The following is a 24231-nucleotide window of genomic DNA, read 5'->3' as shown; positions in this document are numbered from 1 at the left end:
GTTATCTCAATATTTAAAGCCTACTTTACTGATCATTTACTTCGTCTGTGAATTCGGGAGGCCGACCTTTCAGCCTTGGTGAACTTTGCGATGCATCTCAAGGTTAGGAGTTCGGAGTTATTCCGGACCTGCTTTTTACTGTAAGCTTTATTTTTCATCTTTATTCTATTTTTTCTTACGTGGCTGGGTTGGGGGCCGACGAAAGCGACAGGACTGCGCTATGCACGGAAAAAAATTTATATGTGAAAAAATGAGATGCTTGAATATCGACGAATGGATCGAAATTAAGGAGAGCATCTGGGTCAAAAATCGCAAATTTCGTCTTTTCCTGTTGTTATGCTCATCTTAAAGCTGCGTATGGTCCGATTGCAGGACTACGGTTATTGCGGTAGGAGGATAGATATGCTTGTCATTCACTTGTATCTTGCATCCAGGAATTTAACCATGCACGAATAAGTGAGACATAGTTACCGGTTATATATACAGGGTAATGCGCGAATATACCTGCTATTCAAATATAGTTATGAAACAAAAACAATACCAATTTCTACACTTTAATACTTGTGCAAAGAATACTGAGGGCTAAAACTCGGAATGATGTTAGCATGGGTTGTGTTCAAAAGAAGTAACGTTCACCTTGACACGAGAATATAATTTTTACAGTTTGTAATCTTAAGTAGTATAATTTTATAAATTAAAATCCTTTAACCTAGAAGCAACAAATATTTGCACCAATTTATAGATGAAGAGTAATGATTTTAATGTACAAAAAATATTAGATCTGTAAAAAGACTGCGTTTAAGATAAATGAAAGAATGAATCGGATAATTTCCATGTTTATCTACCATTTGATTCGTATAGTTTCTTCGAGAACAGTTAATAATGCACGTTATAATGCCGTTAATGATGAGAGCCAATATTGTACAACTTTCGTATCACTATGTTAGCTTATAGCTTATATGTATAGCTCTTGTATCCCTAGCACAACACTATGGATAATTGGACATAAACCCACTAATTATTGCGACCATTAGCGTAAGGCCAGTCTGGTCAATGAGAAACAAATTGATAATGTTAGATAGACAGAGACTAGCTGTGAACTAATTACTATAACAACTTAAGGACACTCTATAATAGGAAATTGCCTGAAAAGGCCTCCGTAGATTCTCGTGAAATAAAGAATTGAAAACTTTCCAGTACACTTCAAGTAGGGGACTGAAAACTGTGAGAGACTGCATATTTTGAGTAAGATGTTATACGCTTTAAAATGCAATGATTCGCGATCACTTTATAGAAAAGAAGGCAGCTTAGGTGAAAATTCAGTTCTTAATAACCTTGATAATTTTAGACTAATAACGAGTTGCTAAAAGTAAGATTAGAATTATAATATTTGCACATGACGCTTTTGTGAAATGGAGAGTGCAGTCGGTGATTAAGGGCGGGGCTCAGACGACATCCCAATTAACGATGAACAAAAACTCATTAAGAAGTACGTGTCCAGAGAAAATTTTTTCCTTTAAGTAAAAAGTGAGTTGGACTCCAGCCGGCCACACGTGCCACGCCTCAGCAAGCCCGCTCCTGAAGACGTCATACCAGCAATTGCGGTATAATGTGCAATTAAAGTTAGTTGGTTAGTATAGTATGTTAAAGTTGGTTAGTATATAGTTCATATATACTAACATATATATATAAGTATATATGTACACCTTCTTTTCTTCTTGACTTCTTGTCCCTGATCTCTTGAATGAATCAGGTTTAGCGTGAGCATATTCATTGTATAGAATTCTGTTAATAATCAATTGAACCATTATAAACCAACCGATCCATCTCGATCGCTTGTATAACAGGGGCATATACAATGTAATATATAATACAAAAATTGTCAAATTTTAGGTAATGATTTTTGCACTTTGTTAGTAATTTTGTTGGAGAATTGTATGCATCATTTACATGGCCTGATAATTCAATCTAAGAATTAGCAAAGATTTAAACAACTCGAAGCCTGTCTTGAAATGTCTTACGACAATAAAATATATGCAGCAAGCTAAAGATTCAAATAATCAATGGATGAAGACTTTTAATGGATGACTTTAAAATCCTCATTAATAAGAGATTTTTAATTGTTGAAAACTTATTTGAACAATTATTTCAAGCGACAAGCCGGATATTACGTAAGATATCACTATTTACCGAGTCACGGCTTTATACGACTGATTGATAATTTAAACTCGAAGGCCAACCAGGAACCGAACCAGCACGTTTGTCCTCGCACCTTGAGGCAGTCGGGCCTTGAAAGATAAAGTAACTTTCGACGAACGCAGCGGCAGGCCGTACATGGAACATAGGGCGGGCACTCGGCTGTCTAGTTCATGGCTTTGCTCAACTTTGCGAGTCTTGGGTGAACGTGATGCCACTCATTGCTTGAATCACTCACGAAATTATAGAATTCATTTAAAAGTAGAAACAAAGGAGGAATTTTAGCCCAGTAAGGACAAATGGATGTGTTTATTGCTATTATGCAGAGTTCTTGCGTACATCATCGAACCATCTGGTGCTTGGGCAATACTCATCACAATTGTGAGTAAAAGAGATGAGTCTCTATTAAAATAAAATTAGGTTTTACTGCACATGGAGCAAAACATGCCGGACTAACTTTCGGCATAGGACGCACAAAGAAATAATGCTTCATAGATTCAAACATGCAAACGAACCTACGAAATTAGCGCCTGTAAGTTCCTGTACACGTAGTCGTTAGCAGCCGCGTACGTAGCATGTTCGTGTGAATAATATTTTCATATTTTTCCGAAGCTATAGCGAAGAAAACTCGAGAAAACATTACCGAAAAACAAAATTTAGTCTACTTTAGCTATTTTTACAACTATAGTAATCTTGATAGTCGTCCATTGTTGTATAATAGATTACGAAAAACAAAATGAAAAGAATACGGCATAAGATCGAGCCCAATCCTCGCTAGAGACAACTACATTAACGCTCTTGGTCTTTCATTCGCGCTGCCATTTAATCAAGAACGAATATTTTATGAAGCTAAGCTTTAGTATTTATAAAGATCAAGTAGGGGACTATATATAGCCTTGCAGGAGCAACATCATAGGCATAATTAGCTGACATTATATAATTAGCATAACTTAAATGTCGTATGAATATCATCAGAATCTCATTCAATATTTTATTCTGAGATAAATGTGTAATAAAAAATAAGTGCATGTAAAGATCTGCACTTTTTAATATACTTGTACTTTAATGTCAGAGCTGCACTCGTCAGACAAGTTAATGTTGGACTGAGTGAGACATTGACAGGATGATTTTTTTATTTTTTTTTAGGTTTTGAGAAATGTACCTTCACTTTTAGACATTATATAGAAGCCCCAAAAGACTAATAGGCTGTTCAGATATAAAAGAAGTCTAAATTTAGTCAACGTCGGTACAGAAACTAACTAATTACGAAATAAAATGAATTGTAATTGATTGTTGCAAGAGATTTCATTTATCTTCGCAGGTCGCTAATAAATTCGCGAATTTTATGGATTATTTTTCCATTATTAATGGAACACAGAAAATCCTGCAAATAATGCACACCTGGGAATGTCGTGCAAAATAGTTATAACATGGCAGTAATTGTTCATATTCAAATATTATTTCAGGCAATTAAAAAATTGAACTTTTCTCTGACAGGAAAAATATTATTATTTTCCACACATAAGTAATCATGTGCATAATAATTAAGCTTTACATTTCATTAAATATTGAGCGTAATATTCAACAAAATTACTTATTAACAGAAAATCTGGATAAATATATTCAAATTGGTGTTCTTTATTGGTGGAGGTTATAGCTGAACACTTAATCTATTGATGAATGATATCAACATAAGTTATTGTTGGTGTAGCCTTGCATTTGGGTTTGCTCCGCGAAATGCATTGCCTGAAATGTGGGCAGTTCTTTGCTACTGCAGCAGCTTACTGTTGATCTATTAAGTACAGGGGGTAAAAAGTGTGTTTTCTTGTGATACCTTTGCATGAACTGCGATTCTTCCTCATGCAAATGTCAAGGATTTTACCCTCTGTTGCTCGGGTCTCCCAGTAAATGCTGGCTGTTAAATAACATGTAGGGGCCAGTGGCATTTGTGTGTATTCCATCGATTAAAATTTGTGGACCCTTTCGATTAGTAGTTTCGTACGTAGTGCAATTATCTATGGTAGCCATAAAAAGCTTTTAAAATATTTTTTGTATCAAGTAGAATGTGATTCCAAATTAAAATTTTAATTATCCTCTAATGAAATGGCTCCTTGACTGAAAAATTTCGCTGATTTTTATTTAAGTACAATTTTTGATGGTCGCTCATCAAGAAATTCAAGCATTCACCAAAAGTTTCCAAGAAGTTCTCGGGAGTTTCACCAGTTCCGTCGATCGACAGGAACTTTCCCGCGCCAGGACCAAGCTTCTGGAGTTCATTGTCTATGTGATGAAATATTAAACAAAAGCGACTGAATTATCTTCGTCCGCACGGGAGTCTTTTCAACTATCACTTATAACTATAGTGCAGAAGTCATAAGACACAAACAGAATAAGCTCTTCGTGGCAGTACAATATACTTTCATTGGTGAAGATTAAACGGATGAAATTCTCAGCCAGTATTCATTCAAATAATTTTAAAAATTATTTTTTTTGAGAAAAAATTCATTTTAATGAGTTTATATAAAAAAATTAATTTAGATCAATTTAATTTAATTGTAATTTCTATTTTTATTAACATAAATGCTCATTTTATTCTAAAACCCTTTTCTTGTAAGGCCACATGTTTCCTCAATTTAACATATAATTTCAGGTACAAGTGTAGTGGCGACGAAAGTTGAGTTACACACTGGAAGAACCCTATAATATACATTTACATGCTGTGCCTGGCTCCTATCCAACAGGCAAACTTTCTAAAAATGAATAATTGATCAAACAAGTTTTTTTTTGAAATGTTCAATTGTCTTTGGAGATATTCAATTTTTCGGTTATATTATACGAAATCGGAATAAGTGGTTGTTTGAGGTGTGCCATTTCTGATTATATATTAGGGTCATTGGAGCACATGTCCACAATACATGCCATATCGGAATGACATGTTCAGACATATGTCTATATTCAGATATTCATATTCAGACAAATGTCAGAAATTGGTGATTTTGACGAAAGAAAAATCACATTTGAAGAAGAAAACTCGTTACACAAACCTGATGACTAGCATTCATTTAAGAACTTCTTATTTCAATTCACTTCCAATAATCTGAGTATTGTGTTGAATTTTATCAAGAGGCCGGGCATGGTATTAATTATAGCCCACAGAGCTCGTTAAGCTTGTTCACATTAGATATTTGAACGTTAGTTTATGCATTCATTAGTTGTTAGTTTGAAGCTTCTTTTTGTAAATATTAAAGCAAGCTAAGGGAATTCAAGCGTGCAACTTATCTTTTTATACAATTCTCCGTATCTTACGATAATCTAGAAATTATGTTTTTAATTTGAAATTGTTATTTGCAACATTGCGATTCGGGGTTTTCAATCTGTTAAGTCATGAAACCATGTTCTTACATTCGATTACTTTACCTACTGGTAGATTACCTTTTATCGTAAGATTTTCGCTCACAGGTCGATCATTTCTTCAGAGGTGGGCAGTAGCGCGCTACATGCAGCGGTAGCGGTAGCGGCGCTACATTTAAGCAATTGTAGCGGTAGCGGTAGCGCCCGCTACATATTTAAGTAGCGATACGAGGTTTTGCCGCTCCAGCGCTACCGCTACATTTATAGATAAAGCCTTTAGATTTTACTTAATAGTATAAAATGTTATTTAAAAACCAGCATGATATATACATATATAAGTTACAGAATAAAACTGTACGAAAGATTTCGGTGTAATGTTGTCAACCTCAGCCTGTTACTAGTATCAACATTTTGATTGTTACCAGAGTTGGGCAGTAGCGCGCTACATGTAGCGGCTGCTATATTTTCAGTAGCGGTAGCGGTAGCGCCCGCTACATTTAGCGCATGTAGCGGTAGCGGCCGCTACATTTAGCGCATGTAGCGGTAGCGGCCGCTACATTTCAAAGTAGCGCTGCCCAGCTCTGCATTTCTTACATGTTGATCGCTCCTATAACAGGCAGTTCGTTCGTACAGTGTAGATCAAGATCAATACTTATAATTGCTGGTAAACCGCTTTTTACAGATTGATCGCCTCTCACAGGTAGTTCGTTCGTACAGTAGGTAATTTCTTACGGTAGTTCATTTCACTCAGTAGATCACTTCTTACTTGTAGATAAATTCTTATTTTCAGAAATTCTTACTGGCAGATCATTTCCTACACGTGGATCACTCCCTACGGGTAGAAGTTTTTCCAGAGGCAGCCTGATCAGGCGATCGATGCTGTGGCGTTACGGCACGTGTGAAAATATGAACTAATCTAGCTTGATTTATTGCACTAAAATCTCTCATGTATGGTTATTCCTACTGCATGAGCTCTAGCTCAATCTTGCTCTGATAATATATAATCTGTATGATTCTAAATAAAAATTAACAAGGATTAATGATCATCCCTCTAATCTCGTAGCTATTTAATTCAACGCATTAGCGATAATTTGAAATATTGCTATGAAGTATTTTTGAATTCTGGCTTACCGGACGTTCTGGGGATAGAAAGGCTTTAAGAAACATAATACGTAATGAAGAATAACCAATTCGAACTTAGAGTGATCTATCACTTTTAGGGCTTCCGTAAAACTCGTTCACCACCATGTTTGGTGCTTAAAAGCCTCTAAAAAAAGAGGTTGTTGTTAGTAGTTAAAGTGCAGTGCAAGGTAAATGCCAGCTGCCTGCTTATGGCTGTGATGCGCGATGTTGGCGTTGTGGTCATAACAAATGTGTTATTAGAGCCGTGAACTTGACAGACGGGAACTTGTGGTTATTTTTTAGCCGTAACCTTTTTAGTGACAAGGACGGGAATGGGGATTTCTAGGTGATGGTGAACATTATTTTTACAGTCTGATGGCTTCAAGGAACGATCGACCTGAAGAATGAACAAGGCCGTCTCTTAACTTGTCGAAAGGTTAATTATGCTTACAGTTGCGTGCTTTCGGTATAGACTGGTTGAATAATTGATTCATCTCTGTTTAGTTTGCACTCAACCCAATTTATGTTACATTCGGAAGCCATGCTCACAGTTCTTATAATTTACTGCTACATCGAATCACGCAATTTTGTTTAGCTGATTCACTTTAATCATAAAAATTTACCATGAAAATTTGAGTGTGTCTCTTCTTTGATGTAAATGAATGTATTTTATGTGTTTTCGAAGTGATATTGAAAAGTTTTTCGTACCCAAATAAATACGTTTAGTTTTTTGATTTTTCTTCTGTTCCGCACAGGGAACAGATAAATTTAAAGTTACATTTTAAGCAAAAGCCTATAAACGAGTAAAATATTACTATAAATTTGAGCAAACTTTAATATATTTTGAAATTTGAAATTAAAATTAAAATTTTTCAGTTATTAGATGCACGAGATATTTTGGAAAGTCATCAAGGAGCCTGGTGAGGCTAACGTAAAATATTTTCTGGCTGAAACCAACGTTTCATATGGAAGAATTTGTATATATGTACGCAGTGACCAGTCATCGTAATTATGCGTCATTCATGATAGACTTATGGGTGCTCAACTGCACATGTCTCGATGATCTTCACAAATCAAACATCGAACTGAATTAATTTGTTTTCGAATGCATCCTCAAAACCTGTGATACTGTTCATGTTGCATGCATGTGATACGAAACTGCATCGACGATCTCAAAAGTATTTTCAGTTAAACAGTTAAAGTAAACGAACATTTTTTAAAGTGTGTTTTTCAAAGACCAAATCAGGATTATCCACTTTTAATCTAAGTTTAAAATAGACCTAAAGCTCTGTTCCAGAACACGCAGCGGGCAGCTCCCCTATAGCCTGGCTTGATCATTTACCTCGAGAACTCAACGGGAAAAAACCTCGCCTTGGCGGTGCAGGCTTACGTGACCTGCTTCACGCGCCGGGACTCAGGCTCGTCCCAATAAGAAACGCGACAATTAATCCTATAAAAAGTTTCGAAGGTCGTCTTGCCAATTAATAGATACGTTAATCAACTAGATAGATGCGAGTGAAACGCACTAATTGGAGGAAAAATTGTAGAGAAAATTGGATATGACAGCAAATTCCACGCCATGTATTATGCAATTCAGCCCGTTAAGTCGTTGAGGTTGGTTACCTCTTTAATTACCAAGGTCCCGTTACGAAGACGCGTGAAAGAATAAGAATTCAGTATCACACGCAGGCATTGGAGGAATTTCTTTGTTATGTCGCTTCTATTGATGTGTGGGGGAAATAATTAGATTTCCTACTTGTCCGACTGAAGGGATGATAGGAAGACTAGAAATCCCGAAGACTTATTTTCTTTACAGCAGTGCATATTTAACGCCGTCTTGCGTATTGTGAGGGCCACTAACGCTGCCTTGCTTATTGTGAGGACCTCTGACAATGTCTTGCGTGTTGTGAGGGCCTCTGACGCTGTCTTGCGTATTGTGAGGACCTCTGACAATGTCTTGCGTATTGTGAGGGCCTCTGACGCAGCCTTGCGTATTGTGAGGGCCTCTGACGCTGTCTTGCGTATTGTGAGGACCTCTGACGCTGTCTTGCGTATTGTGAGGACCTCTGACGCGGCTGTGAGACTTCCGCCATGCTTGCTTACGCGTCCTTGTTCGGAATTTGCGCCGCCGTTACAATGTCTGCGGTATTTTAAGGTACAACTATGCATAATTATTTATAAGGTACAACTATGCATAATTCTTTCCGGTAACCTCGTCCAGTTTATTCAGATTCTCGCGTTTGTCGAACAGGTCATCAACATGATATTCAGCATCATGCCTCATTGATTTGATTATTTACCTTGATTTTTACGCTTTACTTAATTAATAATCATTAAATGAAAAGCTGACCTATATATCTATATATCTATATGCCATTAATTAACTCCACTTGGACCTTTGTTCGTTTTGTTTCCATCTCTTCGACGAAGCGTTGGCCCGAAGTCGAAAGCGTGGATCACGACAGAAGTTGTTCGATGATCGCTGGTGGTTTAAAAAGAAACTGGCTTACTTTCTATTTGTAGTTGCAGATATACTTGTAATTTTGGTTTGATTTGAATGTTTTACAAAAGTCAACATATTAGTGACGTCATTTATCGCATAAAGCGATTGATTGTTCAATACATCGAACTCACAGGAAATTTATACAATCACTATTTTTTTGTCTCTCTTTACGATTTCTAAATAGGATGCACTTACGTTAAAAGTACCATTTATATGTTGAACAATAATAGCTATTCAATTATAAATTGCTGATCATGAGTCGGTTGGCTCGCGCCCCTCTGTTCAGATGCCTACTACTGCACCGAAAATTAGTAATTTGCTACTCAATGATGGGATTTTGAAACTACAACTTCAATAAAATGCTCGTAAACGCTTTCATCATGTCGGTTTAATTTTTGAATTGGGTTTGAATATTCAACCGATTCACTTCTTGTTACTCTGCATTTATTTATTCAGACTTATGCTGAATATTCAACCAACACTAAATGAACTATTTGTTCATTTATGAATTATTGTTCATATAGAATGTGTTTCTAATAAAAACTAGCATAAGAATTTAAGAACATTTGATTATCAGGCAAATTAATTTAAAAAATTCAGTTTTTTACTATAACAACGTCTCTGTCGGAAGACACGGCACCATGCATGTTAATGCAGCAGCAATTTTTTATGAACGTCACGACAGATACGACATCTCGCTCGATCTCTGCGGGTGGGGCGTACAGAAAAACTGGGAGTGTGGACCCGAGACATGAGGGGAGTGTGGGGAGTGGGAGGGAAGAGTGGGAGTGTGGGGTTGGGAGTGTGGGGAGTGGGAGGGGAGAGTGGGAGAGCACTTAATTGTTATATGAGATGGGAAATGGTAGGGCAGGGAGGGGGAGTAAAAGAAACAGTGAAAGCAGATAATGCAATATAAAATGGGAAAAGAAGATGAAAAATTCAAGATGGAGATAAGGATTTGGTAATTTTAATGCTAAGTTCGGGTCAGGACAGAGAAAGGAAGACGTTAGATGGATGTGGAGTCATTCCTAGCATGGGAATAATGGGGAATGATTGAGAGAACCAAGAAAGTTGGGAGTAAGGAAAGGGAATGAGGGCGTGAAGTGAACTCTAGAGTAATGCAAGGATGGCAGGAGGGGCGAGGGGAAACACGGAAGCTAAAAAATTAAGTATTATTATGTACATTCCTACAGCCAATGTTGATTGCATGTAATTCATGTTGCGGTGTGTTTTTCCATGAAAATGCGCCAAAACCATGCTTGAGATCGGAGCTCGGTACAGGCATTGTATTGTTCGAGTTGTGATTAAAATACGTCGAATCAAAGTTACATAATTCTTATGTGTATATTATAGAATGCTGTTTATGGGGATTTTGCATTGAACAGCAGCTCCAGCATTGAATACTGGAATTGTTTGCAAACAAATACGAATAAGGGCAGCTGGTTATCACCGATGTAAATTTAAGTTCAATTTATGTAACTGATTCGACTAGATATTGGATGAACTTGACCTTTATCGAAATTTATCAGACGAGCTTATTCATGGCATCTTGTGTTCCTTGACAATGAGTTCGTATTTCTCGTTCGTTCACATCAGCGGCCATATTTGTTTATTATATATCCTGCAGGATCGTGGGAGGAACTCAAATGGGACTGTTATGAGAGTGAAGAGTTCTTTTAACGTGACGACACTCGTTTTACCTTTAGAATCACTAGTATTTAAAATTTTTGTAGAAAAAAAGACCTACAGTGTATTAAGTGCATTTATTCGTTTATCACATATATAGTATGTGATATATATTTTGTATGGTACATAGAAGCTACAATTTGACTAATTTAAAGCATGCATAAAATGCTTGCATCCGCTGCCTTATATTATTATAGAAAGTTTATTGTTTACAAACATACACCGAATGTATACGGCACCTTAGAGGATTTTATTAATTATTACTTGATTTTATGCGTTGAAACAAATGTTCTGACACCAAGACGATTCCTGACTGCCTGGTCGGCGTTGACATCGAGACATAGCATTGTCAGGTTCTAAAGTAACTTCTGGGGATATCCTGCCGAGAAATTATGTGAAATTTTATTTCGATTGTGGAAAAAACTTGAGGCATTGGTGAAGTGTCCGTATTAATTTGTATTAATCTTCTGAAATTCGCAAAAACGTTAGAAGGAAAAAGGATTTGCTTGACACTTTTTGACTCACAGCTTTAGCGTAAACAAAAGAATATTCAGGAAAATTATCAAGATTAATTAAAGAAAATGAATCCAAGGTTATCTTATTTATCGAAAGTAAAAAGCAGTGAATCTTAATATAGCGGCATGCATGCTTCTATACCAATTAATGGAGGATACCAGCTGGTTGTCAAGGTCTAATCCAACCGGTCCATACGAACACGCCCAACCGGGCTGGACCGACACTCTGGATCAAGGGCAGCTGCACACTCGCTTTTATTGAAGAACTTGCAGGAATATTTCGTGCATGATTTGGACAGGAGTTGATTGAGTCAGCTGGAAGCTCTGGGAAGATCCCAAAAGAAAAATCCCCGTGTGGTTATTATAGACAAATCCAGGATACTTTGGAAGAAGAGGTTGGAAAATGGCACCATCCATGATATGAAAATTTGACTTTTAGCACTCAACTCTATGAAGCGACTTTACATGAAAAATAATTCACAGCCTCGCAAAAAAAAAAAAACATTAAATCTAAAGGAAAAAATATCTTACGAACAATTTCACCGCTCTATTAATTTACAATTCACCATCGAATAAAGAACTGAAATAAAATAAAGTTATACTCCTTTTGTCCTCCGCAGCGAAGAGAAATACGAAATATACAAGCATAAATTCTTATCTTTCAGTCAAGAAGGTGATGAAGCTGTAATAAACTTGAGAGTCTAACATGATTTACAACAATTGATATATTTTTCGAAGTCTGAAAAATTCCCCCAACTTTACCAGAATTTTTTGTATCGGGATAAGATATTTTTGGCAAAGTTCGTCTGCAATTTTTTAATTGTATAAATTGAGGTAATAATTAAATTACAAAGTAAATTCATGAAATCGATTTCCATGTATTTTCTGAATTTTTTTCATTTTTTTAGAAGAAATAGAATTAGCGGCGATTTTGAATTCTCAAGCAAGCCAATTAGTGAACAATATCTTCAGTTCCGATCAACGGAAGAAACGCAACTCAGTGATAAATTATATGAACCAACCTTCGGTAACTAATCTTAAGTGAGCATGTACTAAATTAATATTGAATTGAGATTTCTATTGAAAATTCTCCGACTGCTTTTTAACAGTAGTGAGTATTCCGTTTCATCGGTAAACATCAACACGTGCATGCATCAAACATATGGATATGATTTAATGTTTTATTTAGCATACGTGTAAGTATGTCCAATAAATATATTACATGTGTCGCGAAGTGGATCACTGCACAGCATTCTTTGGTGCTAAACACTTCAGAAGTCGCAGTTGCTCCCGACCAGCTGACAGCCATGCATGCGAAAAATAAAATAATGATAATGCTTATGAAATGCAGCGCATAATTTGTTTCGACATTAAATAGTCGTACTTATTTTGTACGCCTGAATACAAATGAATACGTGCACCACAATATCCAATGACAATGGCAGCATTCCGCTTCCCGCTGCATAATTCAGGACCGTATTTCGTGTAGCGCCAAGCATTGCTCAATATTCAAGTTCAAACGGCTGACCACACTACGTCCTTAGCGTCAAGGGCTCCCAGTTATCCGTGCAATCTCAGCGCCTGTCTCATTTTGTTGAAATTCTTGCGTTGTGGCTCATCCACTAGTGAAGGTCGGAAGTCTCGACCTAGCACCTCCAAGAGTCACATTATTTCATTCGAGCGTTGTGAGCATTTATAAAAAAATTAATTTATGATATAAATTAGTTGATAATAAAATTTACTTTGTTATCTAGTTCTAGTATAATTTATGATTATTTTACTACCCAATGAAATTATAAACTTAGGTGAAAAATTGTTGCCAAACCTCTTCTGATATTTTGAAATCAAATATGCTAGTCAAGAGGAAAAGTGAGATAATTTGATGAGCGAAAAGTTAAGCTTGATCTTCTTAAGCAAGTTAACCCTGAAGTTTGATCACTTTCCACTAAAAAAGAACTCATAGACTATAATCATTTAATTATGGTTCGGAATTCTCCTTGTTTTTACAGTTTGCATTCTATTTCCCTAGGCAGCGCTGTCTGGGCTCATGGAATTTGGATGATAGTTGAGCAATAATCTTGCGCAAGGTTGAACAGTGGGCATGGCATGGACAGGCTTTTTTATGCTGCACCCGACTATCCATGAGCCTAAAATGTCAGCGTCTGGAGGCTTGTGGCATCCAGCAGGCACCCTCGAACCCAAGGCCTATATAAGCAGAAGCTGTGGGGAAGAGGATCACTGGACAACTAGCGGTCAATCTACGAGTATCTCTTAGAACTGTTCTACGAACACACAATCCTAAACATCATGAAGACTGCTGTGAGTATAGTGAACAATGTCATCAGTTCTAGGGAGGCCTCTCATTCGATGATGCTATTCACCTTATTTGATTAGTGGATACTTATTTAGAATATTCGGTTGAAATATAAATGGTAGCGTTTCTTTTTTCAATCGAAAATTTGTATGCTGAAAATTCATCATGAAATATATGTTTATCAATTTACTATATATACACGCAACCAACCCTCAATCTCAAGCAGTGGGAACAAATTCAGTGACAAACGTCTGAATGAGCATGAGATTATAAGAAGTAATCGATAAAAACACGTTTTTCCGGTCGTGCGTAGACCTGCAATATATTGTCTTGAGATAATTTAAAATTCAACAAAAACATCAACGTTCCACGATACAACTTATAATTAATTTCCATGCCAAAACTTATCATGAATTTCCACGACACAACTTACAATAAATAACTTCTAAATTATTTCTTACACATAGCTTATAACTAAGATGTTGCAGTTATAAACACAGACAAGTAGTAATTTTTTCCCAGTTTATGCTAACAGCCGAACCCCGAACATGCTGGGCTGAGTTAGTTAACTAAGGTCAAAGTTTAGCCTGCATTGCTACTTTAGAGTATAATTCCACTCTCATTTTGCAGCCTAGCTGAAATCTTATGGCGTGTAAGCAATTGACGTATTTTTCGCTCTAAACTTCTATGCTTTCATTTTCATTACACTTTTTCACTTTTTGCATTCCGAAAAACTGTTTTCTCCTTTGAACGTTTTTTACGGTTTCACTTTCGGTTGGACTAGGCAAGTTCTGTTGTGAAGTTGCCTAGTTTGCTGCACCCAATATTGTGTATTTGAATTTCTGTTCGGTAATTATCTCAACATATTAAACATGTTAGTTATTTTTAATAATGTTTAATATTGTTTCACTATTTTCAAAAAAAAAAAGAACTAAAAGTATCTTTTTAGTTCTTTCCAGGTGACATAAAACTTTATCGCCTAGTTTGTCTGTTTATCTCCTACCAACTTTCTTTATTCGCTAATGCCTTTCTTTCACGTGCTAATTATTAAAAAGTTAACCGCAAAACACACCCGTTCACGTTGCAATATTCCACATTTTTTGCAGGTGGTATTCGCACTTTTGGTCGGTGTAGCTGTTGCACAGTTGGGAGCTCCCGCTGCTCCAGCTGCTCCAGCTGCCGGTGCCCCTGCAGCTGGGGCCACTGGCAACCCCGGCAACCCGTGGGGACCGAGGGCGTACGGCATGGGCCTCAACAACCCCTGGGCCATCCCCGTAAACCCCTTCCTGATGCGTCGAGCCCTCGCCCTCGTTAACAGCGTTCCCGGCGCTCTCGTCGTAAGTTTTTGTTCATTTAATTAACTTGTTATTGTTTAAAAATTCTATCTAATGCGGCCTGAACATAGAGTAATGAAGTCGGTACAATATGAAAATTGAACCTCAATTGAAAATTACATTCCCTGATATACAGAAATTATCTTAACCAAACTTCCGGCATGTCCGTAAAAATTCATAGAAATAAAGAAATGCATGTCAATGTTGCTACACTCGATGTTGAATTGTTTCTCAACTTAGAAAAAATTATTTTCTAAATCACGGTTTAATAACGCTGCGTTACATTCCTTCAGCGTGTCGATGTCGACGGAGAAGTCGCCATCACCAACCAGTTCGGCCAGGAGGTCGACATCCTTGACGGCTTCGGCAACGAGGTCACCGAACTCTTCGATTAACTCCAATCATTAGACTTTATAGAAATTGTACAGAGTAAAAAAGACTGTGATCTCAGCATGGCTTTTCCATTGGCGCCAATCTGTTGGAAAATTGGCAGGATTTCCCGGCTCGTTTCAAATAATTTTCGGCTGTTAACTGACATCAATCAAAATCGTTGACTTCATCAATCTTGGAATGCCTGTGAGGTCATTGAGTCTACTAAGATTTATTCTGTTATGCCAAGGGCGCTTGCTGGAGTATCATTGTACATAAATATTCCTTTTTCTGTGATCAAATATTCCTGTCATATTATAGCGTATTGTTTGCGATGGCAGTTACTTCCACCGCAGTGTAGCCTCTCAGTTCTTGAGCCTAGCTTTTGCGCACTTAAAATTGCAGTAGCCGAACATTCGCTGTTTACACGGCGAGTCTGCGGCGCGCACGATGTTTAATGCGCAATGTTGGGGCGAGAACAAGAGGAGTACTGGTTGTCCTACGTCAAACTGTCATCCTTAAAGCTAGAAAATGTTTCACCTTTTGCCCGAGTTCTGATATTAATTTATTGGAATTCATTGCTCAGTGACATTAAAGTGAAAATTTTCTGCCCTGTGTTTTTGTTCATCCTTTCGCTTTGTAGAAACTTGTACAGGTTCAATCACACTTTCCATGAAAATAAAATTATTTGCCGACTATTCAAGGATTTCAATATGAAATTAAAACTTTTCTAATCCAGAAGATTTGGAAGATTGTCTAGCAGACTGCGGTATTTATATAGTAATAATTTGTACAGGCACATATCAAATCTGATCGACTCCTAAGGCTGTTGCATTTGGATATGGTAAAAAATACAAGTACATGTAATATCAAAATCAAAATTACTACCACGCTATTTTCGGAACAGAAATAATTTTTTTAATTTTCAATATTGATTGAATTTAATTTGTGGCGTGTAGCTGGCATTTAATTTTCAACGCGTTCTCTATGCACAGAATTTTTGCCCAAAATAATGCGATGTATTTATTCTGCTGTTATAATATATGACATTCTCAACAAATAACCATTGCTTCCAATAAGTCACCATTAAGGCATTTTTAGCAACCAATCCTACAATCTAATTAATTGGGCACCTGAACACTTGTACCCTTGGGCACTTGTAAATTTTAATCATTAAAAAAATAAATAAACCAATCGATTGGGTACATTATTTCCATTTGTCTTTAGTAAAGCTTTCTTCAGAACTCATCATTTTTAGCTCGCGTGAAATAATATTTGCAGGAATTCAATTCACAAGAATTCAGGAATTTATTGCAATCGCAAATTCTTGAGAAATGTCGCTAATTTACTATGCAGGCAGCAAGCAGACCCGCGTTATAGTTTTTAATCGCTATCCGAATCACCATTTTTAGCGCATTTTCTCATTCATGAAAAAATGCACTATTGTGCTCGCCATTGTGCTCGCTGTCCGTCTGTCTGTAAGTCCGTGACTTAATGATTTCGTCGACGAAAAAATGCGCTCTCTGTCACTCATTGCAATGAGTACTGAGTTATATTTTTTTACTTACGGGCCATACGATCCAGAGTTTATTTTTTCTTATGCATATTTCCGTATATTAAGAACGCAGCTTGCATCATGCGCCGCGTCAGAAAAAGTGGGCGTCGCTACCGACATTTTAACAACGAAGGCATCAGAGTAGCGGCTTGCCCTTGCTGGGCTCTATTAAAGCAACAATATCCTTGGGACGAAGCATCGAAGCATTCGTGGCGAAAATTCGCTTCCTGGTCAACTAATTAGATCCTGTAACGGTGCACGCAACGAAACTGCGAGCCTTCCTGTAACTCATTAGAATATTGAGAATATTGATGGGATATATTCTCTAGAATATTGCCAACGTAATGGAATGTAATATTGCCTACGTGATGGAATGTAATATTGCCAACTTGATGGAATGTAATATTGCCTACGTGATGGAATTTAGTATTGCATCTGATACAAGTTTAAATTCAGCCAGCCAGGAATTTAAATTTTAACGCTCGTCTTTAAAGTTCATTAAGCAAATCATTAATGAGAGAAAATAATCAAAATTTGCAGGCACATAGCGGCATCACTACAGAATTTCATCATAAACTCAAAGAGGATTGCTGAGGTATCACATTATTATGTTCCACATTCTAATAAGATAATAATCAATATTCTATTTAATTAACAAGAACAAATGGCAGCAAGGTCGTTTTGACCAATGTTGGTTGAAATATTTGATAACGGTAATTAGAATCAGAAGACCATGCAGCAAAGTTGCTGTATTAAAAGCGGGTATATATTGATTGCTTTAGTTTCTTAGTAAGCCAGTTTTTTCAATGGCCAATTAAATTCTTAAGAATGCATGGCCATATGTCATAAAAAATTGGACAATTGAATAAGTTCGACATGATGATGACATTGAACTGAGTGATGCATTCTGAGCCAGGGTCGTCTTATCATTCAGACATTCTACTAACATAACAAGAATTCAAAAGTAAATATTTTCCTTCGTATAAGGCCTATTTTACTTTAAAAATTTTTACACCACCTTTTAAAAAACAAATCTTGTCGCGTTCTAATTATTTACTTTAGTGACCATGAATTGACGATGCTGAAATTGAGCCATGCATTTTCACCTGCCAGGAAGAAGCATGCATTTGTAACGATGGTTCCTGTTGATGTCGCGCTCGAGTTTCTAGTTAACATATGCATTCATAATAATGATTCAAAGTTCAAAACAAATTACGCTAGAGAAAAAAAGTGAAATTATCTCTCATGTTTCAAAGTTACCCTTAAAAAGATCTTGATCGTTTTCTGAAAAACATTATTGGCGAATTAATGAATTTTCTCTCAGCTGTTGCGTAGAAAATATTATCAACAGCGCAGCATAAGATGAGTGTCGCAGATAGTCGACAGTTCATCCGCAAGTCTGGCCTACCAATACGATTTCTCCCCATGCAGATGGCTTTATCCGAAATTATCGTGCAAATAAACTAATTTAACAAGCTAAAATACACAAATTTCATTTATTACTTTAAATTTTCAAAGATGGTGGAATTCTATTTGGTCAATTAATGTAATTGACGTACTGTTTAACGATTGGTCCACTGTCAAATCTTTTGACAGTGGACCGTCATTGATCGATGGGCACAAATGTGACGCGTCTGTGATCGATGGGCACAAATGTGACCATGAGAGACGGTCACTCGTGGTTTTTTCTACACCATAATTCGATGAGTGCTATTCCCATAAAAACTTTCGAACCCCATTTCAGAAAAAAATATAAGAAATAAATCAATTATATCAACATCTATAGGAAAATCCAGTCTGCATTAAAAGAATTCAGCTCAAGTTTTGATTTAATGTCTAATTTTAAAGTACAAAGGCCATTTTTCATATTCATTTTCGCTTCTGATCCCTTCGAACTAGAATACATTCAAATTTTGTGTCATTGACTCCGCAGACGAAAAAATATGTAAATGCTGTTATTATAATACTTTTAGGAAGGCTCTTCTGTGCAGTTGCAGCACAGTTTAGATGATATGTGGAATTGATGTAATAAAATAGGTGATATCACGGAATAAAATCTCGCGAATTTGTCGCTAAATTTTTATTGGTTGTTAGTCCAAATTTTTATTCAAGCACGAATCACATAGGTCCGTGGCAATGGAAATAATTCGAAATAGTCGACCTGTTCCAATAAAAATAATAACCAACGAAGTTCAAAATTACGCGGGAAATACAGAAAAAACAATAACTTTTCTTATTTTTTATTATGAACACAAAGTTTTCGGTTTGTAATACAGGGTGATCAAAAAAAATTTGCTAAAAGTAAAGGCTTTTAATTCTAAACGTACTAAACGTAGAAAGATGAAATAATAGGCAGATAAAAGTATATAACTTCAAGTTTTATTTGGTATCCATGTTACCAGAGTTCTCTAAATATTTCATCGTTTAAACTCATTATTTTTTTAAGATCAAGATTCCCCCTACCATCAGCTAAATTCTGAGCAACGAGTTTTCATTGTCAAACAATTTTACCTGAAAACTTCACCAACCAAAATAAAGAGAGGTTAATTCACCAAATACAGACAAGAAGTTAGTCTCAACACAATCAAGAAGTGGATACGTCAATGGAAAGATAAAGGAACGATCCTGAATCAAAACAAATGTCATTCTGGACGGCGAAGAACGGGAAGATCAGAAGAAAACATTGCCATGATTGAAGAAAGAATTAGTGAATTGCCTTTAAATTTCTTCCTATAGAGTTACGTGAAAGAAAAAGAATTCAGTACAAGACCAAGCAGCATTGACAATCAGAAGATAGCAATTCGTGAAGCTCTCGCACCATAAATAAGCTCTCGACCAGGGCCTATACTTTCAAAATTCGCTAAGTGAACGTAAGTATTTACGCTCTATTTTCTTGTCTACGATTGGTGGATTTTGCTTGAAAGGCCGTCAATGATTGGCTGATGAACTTATGATCTCTTAACTTTTTTTGAAAGTATAGGCCCAGGATTCCTTGTCTGCAGTAACCGCAATTTTTAAAAACGTATCAATTGTGCTGTGTATTCAACAGCGAGGAGGTCATTATGAACAATTATTGTAATCTGAACAAAACTTGAAGTTATACTCTTTCATGTGTTTTCTTTATTTCATCATTCCACATTTAATACTTTTCGAGTTATAAGCCTTTACTTTTAGCACCTTTTTTTGGGGGTCACCCTGTACTACGTATAGCACTCACAATATTTTATAACTCACGCACATAGGGACTCATCAATTACTCACAGGCTAAACTAATCGACAGTTAAGGATAATAGGTAACAGAATAACAGTACAAGCCGCTTGAAATCGTGAAATTGAATTGTGTTATAGTAAGTATATTGATGACAAGGCCCAGTGATATATTTACTGCAATATTAGCACCGCGCAGACCGCCTGATCTGCAGAATTAGTGAAATACAAGGCGGTAATAATAAAAACTTCTGACGATTAATTGGTTTGGCAGGAAACAAAAAAAATAAAATTGCTACGAAAGTGAATGATGAATAGGGAAAGGCTGCAAAGTCATTCAAATTCTATTGGGTTCGAGCGAAATTGAAAGAAGTGCAAAAAGATAAAAAAAATTTAAACTAACTAAAGTGATCATTTTTCTCTGCATTCTTATGAAACGAAATGGCCATGTTACAGCATCTTAATTCATATCATTTATGCGAGCTAAAAGGTAGGTATTTAATATTACTTTTAGTTTACTTTGGTTCATAGTATATACGGTATAGGTTACGGATAATGTTTCAGTTATACAGCGGGCCTTAAAACACTCTACCAAACAGTAAGCATTCTTCAAAATAATTGCATTATAGAGCAACGAGAGACAGCAACGGCATTTAGATCAGGAGTATACTTTGGAGTGCAGCAACTTAAAAATTTTTAAAGCTATTAACTTCGGCGTTATCTTCCATCGCCTTCGACATACTTCCAATACTCTTATACTTAATAGAAAACTATTGTTATTTACTTGTTATTTCACTTCTATTTAACTTGACTTCTTGCTGTTTGTTTGTTTGTCTGCTACAAATCTTATATTCGATATTTAACACATTTCTACCTGTCCAATCGATCTGAAATTTTGCGCACTAGCGTAAAGTCGGAGACAATGCATCAAAAAATTTATAGAATAAATTATTTTAAAAATTAAAAAAATTTTACATGTTAAGAAAAAATTGAACAATTTTTCTTCAAATATTTAAAATAAAATAAATTCACTATACGTGTGTAACATCGGAGACACTGGCCTCTTTAGAAGTGTTGTCTTAAAAAGGAATTTTTAAACGCATATTATTAAATTGCATTCGTTTGTAGTGCAGACGTTGTAGATTAATAAATGTTTACAAAAAAATCTGTCGTCAGGGTGGCTACTGTCACACATACGCACAAAAATTTATTATTCGACTAACATATCTTTACATTCTTTGAAACGCCAGAAATGTTAAAGCTGTTGTACATGAAGGTAGAACTTTCGATTGTTTTAACCTCACTCTGAACTTAAAGTTTCCACCCTTGAATCGAATTTATCTTTCAAGTTTCATCCCATGATTTTTAGGAAGCCAACATGTCTAGACGCCAAATACAGATGAATAATTACTAATTAACATCCAAATTCCTCATAGATCACTGGGAAAAGGCCGTCAAGAAAGACAGCAGGAATCGTTGAAAGTATAGGCCGAATTCGGTGAAGTGTTTTCCTACCTAATGACTGGAATATGTATGATATCCATGAAAATTTAAATGAAATGGTCTTGATTTCGGTTATTTTAGGTTATTGGAAGTTAAAGAATAAAATTCCTTTACAAAATTTAGACCACATGTTAGTAATCTCACTGTCCCTCTACAAGATATCAATTTATATTTCCAATGACAAAATCATGCTATAAAATAATTGTATGTGCGTATTCCCTATTTTCGAGTAATAATCTAGTAACTCCTTGATTTTCATGCGCTTTGTTAAATTAAAATAAAGTTTAATAGTATTTCCCAACTTTCCAATGGGCATTCATTCATGTCGGCAAAATGAATCAAAGTATTGTTTAGTTAACCGAGAATGGATAATATTGTGGCAATGTTGTCAATTCAACATTCATTTGCTTCTTATTTAAAACAAAGACGTACGAGAGCATTCAATACAGACAGGTCTAAGCAATGAAGCTTATTATACCATAGCAAGAATATGATATAGAATGCAAGAAGGATACAAGACACCTAAGTTCAGGTGCAAACAGGATTTGTGGTAGGAAGATCGAATTGGGAACACTTTAGTGGCACATTTGAGCATTTCACACGAGGTACAAAAAACTTGGCATGTATTTGGCTACGGATCTATTCTAAGGTCATGGAGGCAAAATGCTCACCCACTATAACTTAAAGACTTGTTTCTACATCTTTTCTCTTGTTTTTAATAGCGTGAAGTAAAGGAGTTTCCCCGTTGTGTGGATGGTCACGGGTGTCAATTTTTTGATTTATTGCTATCTCATTTTCACAGAAGGTTACAGAATCGTCTGGGTCATGGTCAGCGGCCAAATGTTCCTGAGATGTTCCATTGTAAGCGTAATGAGGCAAGTTTGGTGGCCCACTGCCACGACCGTATTCCTGCTGAGTATCTCCCCATGTCTTGAATTCCAAAAGAACCTCGCCGACGCCCACCTCGCTTTCTTCTGTCCCGTCCGCGAGGGTACCGTTACTCTGGCGGCCGCTTGTTCCTCTCTCGACGTATCCAGAATCTCGGGACATGACAGACGTAGTCAAATCTTGCGATTCCGTCTTGCCTCTCGTTAGGCTCAGTGACGATCCTCTACTTCCATAGATCTTAACATCGTCATCCAAAAATCCTTCAACAGAACTGCAATCAAATTGATCGCTCTGCATTTCTTTGCTGTGCGTCATGCTTGTGGGTGTCAACATTTCGTGAGGGTTTCGCTCGTCCTCGAGATCTATCACAAACGGCGGTTTATCAATGCTTCTGAAAAGTTCATCAAGAGTTTCTTTGATTTTGTCTTGTTCCTTGGTGTCTGCTTTATCACAATAACTCGGCAAAATGGGGCTAATGGAAATGTACTGGGGTGGGGGAGAAGGAGAAAATCTTCTCACCTGATCTGGTGTTGGGGTTGCAAGGGGAGGATGAACCATATTTACGTCAGACTCGTGACTCGGAGGAGCGTCAATATAAAAACAGTAGCCTTGGCCTAAAGGCGCAGACTTAGTCTTTGGAGCAATTTTCGGACTACTAGTTACCAGAGGAAGCGAACTATCTTCATTGACCACTGTCATCATAGCCCCATCGACCTGTTTTGATTTAGACCCTGTTAGGGACGTGGGTGGTGACGGAGTCTTGCTATTGTTATTCCATATTTCCTTAAGAGCAACGGATAACCTCGAGGATATACTGGATGCGTCACTTAGGGTTTCAGGTGACGCCAGTGGAGCATGGCCGGTCCAGGGACCACTAGGCAGTTCAGGGCAACCTATTTGGTACCCCGCTGGGAATCCAGACGCAAGCAGCTGTTCTTCCAGAGCAGACACAAGTTCCCAGGAGAGAGCGTGTGCTAGGGCATGCACCCTCAGGTCGGGTCTCTGGTTCGGTGACGTGACCGGAGAACACGTGAATGACGTCTCAAGCTGGAGCTTGTGAGGAGGAGTGTTACTCAACTTCAAGCCGTTCTGGGTTTGAATGTACGCCTGACTTAAAGGCTGGCTTACCGAGTGACTCAGCACCGGCTGGTCTTGGGATAAAGGACTTTGCGGACTTTGAGCCGTCGAAGCACAAGGCCTCAAGTCTCGACAAGCTCTGGAAGTTCTCCATGTGTCGTCAGGCGTTGACTGCTTCCTTTGAGGCTTCGCGGGACCAGGATTTTCCAGAACCTGAAAAAATGTTTTATGATAAATTTTTGTTTAGCAAAGTGAAAAATCAAAGCTGAGAAAATTTCAAATTCTTGATCTTATTATTGAATTTATTATGAGTAAAAAAATAAGTGAAAGTAAATTTTTTGACATGAGCAAGTTGGTGTGGACATAAAAGTTTGACTTTAGGTCTCCTTGCTGAATAAAGTAAACTAAATAACTTGAATGTTATTATGGATTAATTTAATTACAAAATAAATCTAAAATATCGCTAGCTGTGAATAAACATTGGATAATTAATTGGTTAAAATTTAAACAAATTGCGTCCATTACATTTGAATGTTAGAAATGTATAGCAAATACTGCGCGTGCACCGTTGCTCAGCGTTTAAATAGAAAAGTGGTCACTTCCCTGCCACT

At 36.8% G+C, this 24231-nt stretch overlaps 2 protein-coding genes across 3 annotated transcripts in view; one reads left to right on the top strand and one right to left on the bottom strand.

The window, feature by feature from the left end:
• Window positions 1–13600: 13600 nt before the first annotated feature.
• Window positions 13601–15981, top strand: LOC108679613. The gene is made up of 3 exons (XM_018168267.2): window positions 13601–13692; window positions 14794–15024; window positions 15315–15981. Exons 1-3 carry the CDS (start codon window positions 13681–13683, stop codon window positions 15414–15416), a joined length of 345 nt encoding a protein of 114 aa, XP_018023756.1. The 5' UTR covers window positions 13601–13680; the 3' UTR covers window positions 15417–15981.
• Window positions 15982–21219: 5238 nt separating this feature from the next.
• The window catches only part of LOC108679611 (diacylglycerol lipase-alpha), a 59303-nt gene continuing 56291 nt past the window's right edge, over window positions 21220–24231 (bottom strand). For both annotated transcript variants that reach the window (XM_018168265.2, XM_047884312.1), the window contains one exon: window positions 21220–23833. In XM_018168265.2, the coding sequence (XP_018023754.1) occupies window positions 22337–23833 (1497 nt within the window). In that variant the 3' untranslated portion in view covers window positions 21220–22336. The remainder of the gene's footprint in view (window positions 23834–24231) is intronic.

The sequence above is a fragment of the Hyalella azteca genome, unplaced genomic scaffold, assembly GCF_000764305.2.
Source record: "Hyalella azteca isolate HAZT.00-mixed unplaced genomic scaffold, Hazt_2.0.2 contig15126, whole genome shotgun sequence".
In the NCBI taxonomy this organism is placed as follows: Eukaryota; Metazoa; Arthropoda; class Malacostraca; order Amphipoda; family Hyalellidae; genus Hyalella; species Hyalella azteca.
Note: the sequence above shows the minus strand (reverse complement) of the source record. Positions and strands in the feature narration are given on the sequence as shown.

What these genes read in the sequence shown, in the direction of transcription:
- LOC108679613 (XM_018168267.2), top strand. An exon ending in GCGTTCCCGGCGCTCTCGTC is followed by an intron (nt 15,025 to 15,314) that starts GTAAGTTTTTGT and finishes ACATTCCTTCAG; the next exon opens with CGTGTCGATGTCGACGGAGA.